Source organism: Myiozetetes cayanensis, unplaced genomic scaffold (assembly GCF_022539395.1).
Source record: "Myiozetetes cayanensis isolate MyiCay16 unplaced genomic scaffold, myiCay2020 scf9, whole genome shotgun sequence".
NCBI lineage: Eukaryota > Metazoa > Chordata > Aves > Passeriformes > Tyrannidae > Myiozetetes > Myiozetetes cayanensis.
Genome location: NW_026088185.1, coordinates 4,054,336 through 4,065,177, shown reverse-complemented (window position 1 = coordinate 4,065,177; position 10,842 = coordinate 4,054,336). Strand labels below are relative to the sequence as shown.

General features: G+C 37.9%; 1 protein-coding gene across 4 annotated transcripts in view; it reads right to left on the bottom strand.

Annotated features, from left to right (window-relative positions):
- Positions 1–345: 345 nt before the first annotated feature.
- NCKAP1 (NCK associated protein 1) overlaps positions 346–10,842 on the bottom strand; it is a 58,822-nt gene continuing 48,325 nt past the window's right edge. For all 4 annotated transcript variants that reach the window (XM_050339293.1, XM_050339294.1, XM_050339296.1 and 1 more), the window contains 5 exons: positions 9,620–9,713; positions 7,996–8,112; positions 4,370–4,479; positions 2,106–2,195; positions 346–1,521 (listed from right to left, as the gene is read on the bottom strand). In XM_050339293.1, the coding sequence (XP_050195250.1) occupies positions 1,405–1,521; positions 2,106–2,195; positions 4,370–4,479; positions 7,996–8,112; positions 9,620–9,713 (528 nt within the window). In that variant the 3' untranslated portion in view covers positions 346–1,404. The remainder of the gene's footprint in view (positions 1,522–2,105; positions 2,196–4,369; positions 4,480–7,995; positions 8,113–9,619; positions 9,714–10,842) is intronic.

Here is a 10,842-nt window from a genome sequence, read left to right as displayed (position 1 = left end):
ATACAATGTCCAGAGCCTGTTGAGGAACACACAGCTTTTATATGCTGGGGATTACAGAGCACAACCATCTGGTCAGCCTTCAGGCGAAATGAGCCCATGCCATCCTGCAGGCCAATTTGCACGACTGATAAAAAAAAAAAAAAAAAAAGAAAGGCCTATTATACATCTGTCTCAGTCATGCCTGATGTTAGGGCTTTAGCAACGTTAGGATTCCGGGATTATTTCAAGTTTTCTGCTTTAACAATACACATTTCTATGGGTACGACTGGCATCGCTACCGACTATATAAATGCTTCCCTCGCTTCATTATGTAAAAGTAAGGTTTAAAGGATAATGGCACTAAACTGAAACTTTTTACATTGTTTTTAATTCCTTCTTCCAACTTTTTACAAGATGCACTATCGCAGAAGCCAAAAGGTGAAGGATTAAAAGAAGTCTTCACATAAAAGCTCTAAGGATTGATATTTAATGAACTGTGAGATGTAAATCAATGCACAACAGCACAGTTTAAGCTTAAAATACTAGGATAACATTTATATTAAAAATAATTCACCTACGGATAATACAGTCTAGTGTTTATTGTATGTTATGGAAGGTACACTTGAATTTCAAAAATTTAAAACATATAAAAAGTGGTTAAGGACTAACATGTTATCAACATGTGATAAATGTGTAAGAATGTTTATTATACAGCAGGGTACAATGGTAGTGTTAATGCCAACAGGGCACCACAGAAGTTAGTTTAAAAAAAATTTCCACTATGCTTTATACAAACACCACCACTTGCTGTTGGTTTAAGAGTATCGGGAGAGGATCGCTGTCTGCAGGATAAGCAGTCCTAGAACATTTTTTTAATGTTAGATAGTGTCATAGTACATAGATCGGTGAACGTTTCAAAATAAAACTAGAAATGCTGTAATTACTTCACAGAAATGCACATCCAATATTTGTTTTCAATAAGAACAATAGGTACAAGATTATAACTCTCCCTATATGAAATAATTTACACACAGATGAAAGCTACACTATCTAAAATAATCACTAAATACATTTTTCTTCTGGGAAATAAACAAGCAGTTTTTGTTTTACATGATCAATATCAAAAAACATATAGCAGAAGTAGTATTTTTAAAACATAACTGATGTTCTAAAGTTAAAAAAAAAAAAAAAAAAGAAAGAAATCAGAAAAAAGATTTTCCATGAATGTGCAACCTAAAATCAACCAAGCTTATATTGTAGTACAACCATATTAAGAAACCACTGATCAGGAATACAACTTTATGGAAAAAGTTTATAATTCACAAAACTGTTCATCAGGCCATAAAGTAAAATAGCTCCACAGTTTACAGATAAAACTGAGGCCACATAGATGCGTGCTATGTCTTATCTCCAGTAAGTAGATACTTAGGCAGAGGATGTGACACTTTGTTTGTAGACAGCATGGTATGCATTTCTCAGCAAGACGTAAGGGAAACAAGACTCCAAGAGATCCATTGTCAGGAAGGGAGACTCCTGCACAATCTGAAAAACACCAGAAACACAGGGTTTTGCAGAACACCTTTTACTGCTTGCTGCTGATAATCTCTTCTGAAGTAGATACTTCTGGCCTGCAGTAACCACCCACGTATTTCGAGGCAAAAACAAAGAGCACAAAGTTTAAATGCAGGGGAGAAACACTGTTATCAACTCACTGCTTGTATTTAGCTTTCCTAGATGCAGTCATCTTCCAAAAGATACAGAATACTGAAAGGAAACCTTTGAGCAGAGAAGATTTTCTCCCACATACTCTGAACACGGGCTCTTTAATGTGAAATTTAGGTTTAGTACTGTAGGTACAAAGTGAACGACGACAATGATCCAAACATGATACAATGTTCTAGGGGACAAAGGACAATGGCAAAAATGTGTGCCATGTGTTTGGAGGAATGAAAAAAAACCAACTCCTGAACCTTGAAATGCCAGGAAGAAGGACATGAGAAATGATTTCCACTGGTCTGCGAGCTGCAACGCCCAAGGTGACACCACCCAAAAACCCCTGGCTGAACGATGCCACGGGAAGCCTGTTCCTCAACTTGGTAGCACAAATAGAACACACAAATGCTCACCATGTCTAGTAGGAGGTAAACAGATTCTCTGTTCCTTGTAGTAGTTTTGTCTGTCTCCTGGCCGATCTTCAGCAGACTGGACGATGCAAGCTACGTAAAAGGAGTATTTCAAAGCAATAAATCAATCAATGCATTGATGGGCTTCTGCTATTTTGTTACACACAGCCAAGGGACTCTGAGTTGTACTAATAATGACAAAGGAAAGGAATCCTGAGCACGTGAACCGCTGGGCTTTAGTCTCAGTGAGCCATATTTGTTTATTCCTAGTAGTGATACGTGCTATTTCAATACAAAATACAAAAAATAAATTAGTTTATTGCAGAGAACTTTTTGGCTGACAATTATAAAGTCTACTGAAATTAATGACAGAACTCCCACGGGATCAAGATCTGACTCCTCTGTCCTTTCCAATATATGCATTTCCAATTGTATATTTCCAATATACATATCAACTTACTGCATTTTTGTGAGATTTAAAGTGATTGAAGTTGTAATTGCTTGAAATTGTAGCCATTTTGCAATAGAAGGAAAAGCTAAATTTTAATGCCTAAGCATTAAAGAAATGTCATCCTAACTGTAAATGAGCAATATTTCATCAAACCACGAGCAACCTATTTTCCCAGCTGTAGAAGACATCCTAGAAACTTCTAACATGCACTTAAGTATTCACTAGCTCAGGATCACAGAAACCAGTAAAGTACTTAATTTACAGATGCCTTGATACTTCATGTCTTCATACCTTACAGAAATTTGAAAAAACAAAAACAAAAAAACAACCTTCCAACTTTCAGATGTACAATCATCATTTATGCCCTCACACCACGAACTGGCAACGTGCCTAAACCACATGTTTACCGGAAAAGAATTTAAATTAGAGCGCTAAGTTTAAAAATCTAAATCAATATTCCTCTCGAACACATTCTGTCACGAATCAATTTGCAATATGAAGTCAATATAGACACTTCAAAAGATGCTTAGCACATACTCATCAGCATTAAATAGCCTCCTAAGTTCCTTCCATATTTAATTAACTTGGACAGGAAAGCAGATCATCTCCAGCAATATATTTTTTTTCCTCGAGAGAAAAGTGTTTCTTTCAGACTAACAGCAAGTGACACATAAAAGGTGCAAGGAAAGAAAGACTAACAAAATATCTAACTATCAAGTCATGGTCTGTGCAGTGAAAGCAGTGGTCTGAAAGCAGTCCATGAACAGTGAAAAAATGCAAACCTCAGACCAAAAGTGTTTTTATCACATGAAACTATACTGGTTTCCTTCACTTGTCAAATGTATGCAACTTGATACAACCATTTCTCTTTAATCTTTTACAGCCAGTTAGTTGCACTAGACAAGGTCAATGGCCATAGGGTTTTTTTCCTGTTTTACAAAATGCAATGAATTTCCAGAAGTGAAAAATTCTTTTAAGGAAAAAAGAAAAAGAAAAATTGTTTCTGTGAACTTCTAGTTACAGAAGGTTACATAAAATAAGGGGGGGTATTTTTGCCCTATTTCAGTGCCAAACAAACAAAAAAAAATCAAGAACCACTCAAAATCGGTAGCAATTTTTAAAAATTTAAGTGCAGCTGCTGTTTTAACCTCTAGTTTCCTTCAAGTATTGGCTAATGAAGAGCCACTTGAACAATTCTATTTCTGCTCAAGCAGCACACCAAAATGTATTTAAAACACATCACCATCACCTAAGGGCTTCTGGTTTTTTTCCCCAAGCATCACTAAGGATTTCAGCAGCTTTGATCTTCAACTTAAAATGAAGCAAGAAAAAATTGTTCTTCCCAACTAGCTCTGTAAGGTGCTGCTAACCAGGCAGTTCATGTTTAAGAAGGGCAGGCAAGTCAAAAGGTGCAGCACAAGAGCCATTCTGGAGTTTATTTTACTTTTCCAAAGAAGGTAACTGAAGTGTCCAACTTCAGGGGAAAAAGTCTGCTAGACAGAATCCTGATTTTGTATGCATTGCACAGGCCTTTTCCCAGTTATGGGCCACACAATGTGAGAGGTGGTATGTGCTAAAATAGTAAAGACTGTACTGAAAAAAAAAATATATGACACTTGTAGTGATTTGCTCCTGTTGCTTTCCAACATCACACACAGCTGGCTGTAAGAACTACTGCTAAATTAAATCTGTGCATAGACTTGTATTAACAACGTGCTTCTCTCTTGTGCAACAAAAGCAGATTTCTATCAAATCAACTGCACTGCACCCCAAACCAATAGTACATTTGAACAATCAGAAGTAAAGTTATACATACAGCCAAAAATTCTTTGAGACGGTCTTCAATGCTTCCCTTGTGGATGGTAAATAAAGCTGCAGCAATCTGGTTGATAGCTTTTGCCAAGCAATGAATGTTGTTGCAATGCCCTGAACAAAAACATAAGGCAAATTACCTCAGCACCGTGTTTGAAAATGACAGTAATTCTTTGGAAAATATCACAAAAGAATATAAATGAAGAAGTCCTCCATGTAAATGAAGAAGTCCTCGTGCCCGGACAGTATTTTCCCAAGACATCCAAAGGCAATCAAGAGCAAAACTGTTGAATTGCTAATTGCCATCCAGAACATCTTGCCTAAAATTCACCCAGGCTTCAGAGCCCTGGAAGGTGATTACATGACACCAGTTTTCAAGGAGAGCAGATGAACTGCTCCTCAGTAAGCCTGCAGTCTCTTCTAGGCAAATTAAGTAAAATCTACCACTTTACAACAAAATTAACAGACACTTGGGCAAGTATCTTGGGGAAGTGCTAGCATATGAAAAGGAGTGGTCTTTGAAGGGGTTAACAAGTACTCAAGCATGCAAACACTGCTGACTCTCACCAATTCTTTTTGACCATTGTTGAGCACTGAGCTAATTTTTTCATTCAGTCATTTATCATAACTCCAATTTCCATGCTTGAATGGCAAGGTCAGCTGGACCCCATCACTCCACATGAGAAAAATCCATTTTCTCCCCATGCATATCACTATGAAACTACTTCAAATTAATTACATCTGTCATTTCATTGCCAAATTTACTCAGTATCGTAGTAAGTTTCTGCAGCTTTTCACTCCTCTAATACCCTCAATAACTTTCCATGATATGAAAATTTTCTCATCTCACTCTTCAGCCCCCCATCCAGGCTGGTATATGGGTATGTTAACTAGTAGGTCCCAATGATGACCCCTGTGGATCCGCACCAGCACACCCCAAAAATTGATACTCCTACTCTGTTTCTTATTTTTATGTGAGCATTAGTCAGGAACATCTGTTCTGCTTAATTCTGATTTAAATTTGTATTTGTTTTTTAAGAGACTGGTTTGGTTTTGTTTTTGGTTTTTTTTAAGTGACTTCATGTATCTGGCTGTAGAAAAAGCATCAGCCAGGGAATTCAGAAGAGGAACTGTTGTCTTCCAACCTACAACAGATTTCAAGTATTTAGAAAAGGCTGTGGCTCTTGCAGACTAGTGTCCTACTCCAGCCTCTGGCTGACAAACTAGCCCTCTAGCCTGGTATTTGATTAGCAGTTCAGATTCCTTACTGGGAGCAAAAGTAAAGGTCTGTTAGTGTTTGAGCCTTTATCTGGAACGAGTGGAGGAAACAGACTTGATCTTGAAGGCAGAGGGAATGCAGACAATGCTACAGCTGTCCAAGCGCTGTCTGTATTTGGGAGATAGCTCTTGCCAGATTAGAAACCTGAAACTCCTTCAAATCTGTGACTTGTTGATGGATAAATTCAGGATTTGTCCCGGGAATTTACTTCATAAAAAGCAGCATTTATTCAGTTCACATTCTGGAAATAGCATTTATATTGTTTCAAGCCAGATGTTCTACAATAAGGGTAGAACACAAGAAGAAGTAGTATTATGCAAGGAAGGCAGGAATGACAAGGTCTATTCTGTTTGTTCGGTTATTTTTGTGGAGTGAACATTTTTTCTGTATTCCTCTTGCCAGACTCTTTTCCTCTCAATAAAAGAACCCACTCAGTAAAGAATTACGCAACGCTGAGGCCACGTCTCACAAAATCAGTACCAACTCCTAACGCAGGCTTGTCTGAGTTCTAGATGTAACTTCTCTCCAGTCACACTTTCTTTCATGCCATCTTATTAACTGGACTTACTTTAAGAACTCACAAGGCTTTGTCTGACTTAGTGTTAAGAGTTATTTAATGTAAAGGAGCCCACGTAAACTGGAGTATTTAAGCTGCATGATACAAAACAAGCAGAAGATAAGAACTGTCTGTTGTTTCAGCCTGCTAAGAACCTGAGGACTAAGAGGGTCTTGGGAAGAGGGAGTTTGAAGAGGGCAAACCTGCATGACCTCTACCCTGCTGGAAAATCTGTAGCTAGCCTGATTCATGTTCTTAGAAATAAATTTGCAGAGAGGGGTAAAGGTGAAAATATAATTACCAGTAAAAACTACCCCCCCCCAGCAAGCCATACAGGCTTTGATGTTTTCAAGGTAAGATGCTTTCAAAGGACAAACTGGTAGCAGAAAATCCTTCCAGAGGATTTTTTTTAACAGAACTATAAGCAAGGAATATATAAGACGTGGTCTTACACACATCAGCAAGTTCATTTCAACCGAGTAGAGAGTCAGTCTGATTGTCCTTCAACTGGCAAGTTTCTACCTGTGCCCCTCACCAAGTCACATTAGATATTCCCTGCTCCTCCCTAAATTCTGAGATTTTCATTCAGGCATCATGGCTGGGAAAAAGCTTGCAAAGATCAGTAGAAATAATGCAGGAGTGCAGATAACATGGAACAACCCTGCAGGTTACAGATTGTTCTTCCCCTTCATCAGGAAAAGCTGTTAACTTGAAAACTTGTAACTTTTCAAATCCATGTTCAAGTTCTACTCATTTCATCGGATTTATCCAACTTTTTCACAACTGGAAAAGGTTACACTGTCTTTTTAAAATGAAACTTGGGTTAACAGATCCCTAATCTCTCAAAACTGAACAAAAGGCTGATTAACCCCATTTAAAACAACAATCTTGGGTCTGTCAAAAAATGTGATTTGCATACCACACTAGATGATACAGAAAACTTGCAGAATTTTTGGTATTTTCCTGGTACTTTGAACTTTCAGAAGTCAGTTTACAATTACTTGGTGAGTTACAATTTTGAGCAGATTAAAAATAATGCAACTTGAAAAAATAATTGGAGAAAACATGCTGCACCCAGTAAATGGATGCAGAATAAACATGGTCTTTTGTGTGAGTCATGCTACACATCACAAAGGAAATAGCTTGGACAGCTGAAAGGTGACTTTTATATGTGTTGGAACAGTTTGTCAGTGTTTTTTAAATTTAATTTTGTGATAAAGAGAACTTTTTTGTGGATTACATGCAAAGAATTTCCTTGAGGCAAAGATTATTTTTTTAAATAAGAAAGCTGAACTACTGTGTGGGAAATCTGTTCACAGCTTACACCTTCCAGATTCTGTTTTCAAAACTTTATGCTTGGTCATATGAACAGCATATTAAATATAGAAAAGACACCTTGTTTGACTGGCCCAAAGCCAGAGTAAAGATTACTAAAATATTATACTTAGACTACAGAGACTATATTATTACATAATAAGTCTCACACTAGTTAATGCAGACTGTGTGCTCCAGCAATTCCACATGCTAGGACAAGATTGCCCCCTACAGTATCCAAACTGTTCTGAAAATTTCAAGCACAAAACTGCTTTTTCACAGAAAGTTATCTCAAACAAGAGTTAAATAAATGCTATTTAAAGTACTTTCAGAAGAGCTTGCCTGGATGAGGGCTAACTGATCTTTAAGTTTTGTTTACTATAAAACGTAATGAAACATTGAAAGCAAATGGATTCAAGAGGCTACCAGGACTATTGTGAGGAGAGCATTCACAGCAAATATTGAGGTGACCCCACATTACCTTCGATGGCAGGGCTATACTGAGACATCACATTACTAGCCAGAGTCGGCAAGGAGACAGCCACGAAGACCATGAGCAGGCAAGCAATTTTATATTCTTCTTCTGGACTAATGTTTTCTAAAAACAAAAATAAGGAAGTTCTGTCATTAAAGAAGTCACCTTGAAATATATCCTTTCAGTTGCAGGTAGATTAGAATGTAAAATGTTCAACCCAACCGAAATTTAAACCCAAAACTAACAAAGACAACGTTTGTGTTGTGGAAGGACGAATATGATGTCAGTTGTGCCAAAAGACACAGGGTGGAGCTGCAAAATGTCCAGTCTGATATCTATGAGAACAAAGGGAAGCCAGTGCCACCCTCTCGCTTTTAACCATTTAGTTACTAAGACTTCATTCTGTTGAGCAGAATAGTAACCTTTTCATGCTGGTGTAAATGCAGTTACCGCTCTGAGGTGAGGAGAGCTTCCCCTGCACTCTCCCTCTGGCAAATGAACAGAGGGTGACCATGAACTCACCCCAAATCCCACAAAACCTTGTGCTTTCAAAAAATAGCAGCAGCATCACGCATTAGCATAAGATTAATTTAAAACAAGTCAACAATGGTGACACAGAACTTGTCTCTATGCAAGCTGAATTACTAAAAGCAAAGTATTTCAGATTGCAAAGGTAAGCATCAAAATACAAGATCATAAACAGTCATGAGAATATACAGAAATTCCCTCTTGTTCACTCAGCTTAACCATTTGAAAATAATCCATTTTAAATGCCCTTTTAGATACGAGGTATTTTACATGGATATACTTCTGTATATACATTACATACTTTCTATATACATATAACAACACTGGGTTGTGGGGTTTTTAAGGTGCACAAAGAAATTGTGCTTGACACTTAAGTTCAAATATTGAAATGCCCCTCATAATTATCTGTGTTTTCCTCTCCCAAAATAACTACTATTAATGCTCAGTAAGTAAGATAGGGAAAAAAGCTGGAGTGTCAAAAAGCACTTAGGAGCCTTAATTCAGGTTTTTGAACATGCCAGAATAAACAACACTGAAAAGCTTGGACAGCAGTGCCTTAAAGCAAATAAGAGGAAGCACTATACATGTTAGAGCATTAACATGTTTATTTTAGCATGTTTTCCCTCCATGTTAACACTTGGATAACACGCTGGTAACACAGTGTTGTGAAATTCATGCAGCACATTCAGCTGACACTTCGACTCCTAACGCTTACTCAGGTGACAGGTTTGTTACAGATCTGTGAACAGAACTGATCTGGAGTTGTTCACAAGACAGTCCTGTTGTCCCTGTCATTAAATTGCAGGAGTTTTCCCCATTCAACTCCTTCAGCATCTGCCTGTTATCCTTTTCTAGGTCAACAAGTCAATTCATGTGTATTTGAAAAGATTGTCAAGCTAACAATCAGCAGGCAGCAGGCACAAATAATTCATGCTCTTATGCCATTTATGAAGTTCATTGAAGGAATACAAAGGCCTCAAGATACACAGGTTTCCCCCCAGCACTGTAAACACTTCTGATGCCTGGGTATATTTACTTTTTTTTACTCTACCACTTTTTTTTTTTTTTTTACATTTGTATTTTTTAAATTGGAACTTCTTACCTGATTTTTGGGAAGACAGTGCTACAACCAAGGCAGGATCAATCTCACAGGGCAGTCCAGCAGCTGATGACAGTTCATATACATTCATTGCCACCTGAGGCAAGAACAAAGACAACACTGAATGCTTTTGTGTAAAGATGATGAAGCACAGTTTTGGTGTCATGGTTAAAATGTTCACATTAAAGTTTGAGGCACTAAGGAATTTCAGAGATTTGGCAAAAGTAAGAGGGAGACTCTGGATTTTGTTTGTTTCTAACCTACACTGAGCAGCTGGGTCAGTACTTTGTGCACCAGATTGTAATTTCTGTGTGTCAAGACAAACAAAGCTTGTATACTTTCCTACATGAGCTCCAAAGAAAACACCCTGACTTCCAATTAGCTCTTTCTTTAATGTACAAAAGGAACTAACATATCTTTTCTACCAGGTCCAAAGTATCAGCTAACATCTGCAAACACAGTGTTTTTAAACAAAAGCGAAAAGCCACAACCTGGTGAAACAGAGTAAGGCAGAAATCTCACAGCATTCAAATTTCATACAGATTCAGTGCTCAGAGATTTCAAGCACAAGGAATTAGACTCCACATGCCCCTAACATTTGGAGGAACTAAGAACATCTTGAAATGTATTCCATTTTCCATGCTACCCCGGGATGTATCTTTTATTACCGTTAACAAGCATTCACCACAGTTGTTTTCTTCTCTTTCCATTTACTATTTTAACAAAGTTTCTGAAACCATAGTTCAGATGAATCTCTGCAAAAACAGGTCTACACCAAATAAAAAGGACTACAGGAAGCACTAGCAATGTGCCATACTACCATTATTATCTGACAAGTTTTACACTCTGCCCATAAATTCTCATGTATAGTTGAGCAGCTGCACGTAGCAAACATTGTGCAGACTATCCTTATTTTTGTGCTCCAGCCTGGCACCTGGACAAGGGCTGATTTACAGCCAACAGCTTAAAAAGAATCATAGAATCATAAAATAGTTGGAAGAGACCTTAAAGATCATCTTGTTCCAACCCCCTGCCACGGGCAGGGACACCTTCAACTAGACCAGGTTGCTCCAAACCCTCTCCAACCTGGCCTTGAACACTGCCAGGGGTGGGGCATCCACAGCTTCTCTGGGCAACCTGGTGCCTCAACACCCTCACAGTAAAGAATTTTTTCCTAATATCCAGTCTAAGCCTACTCTCAGTTTGAAGCCATTCTGCCTTGTCCT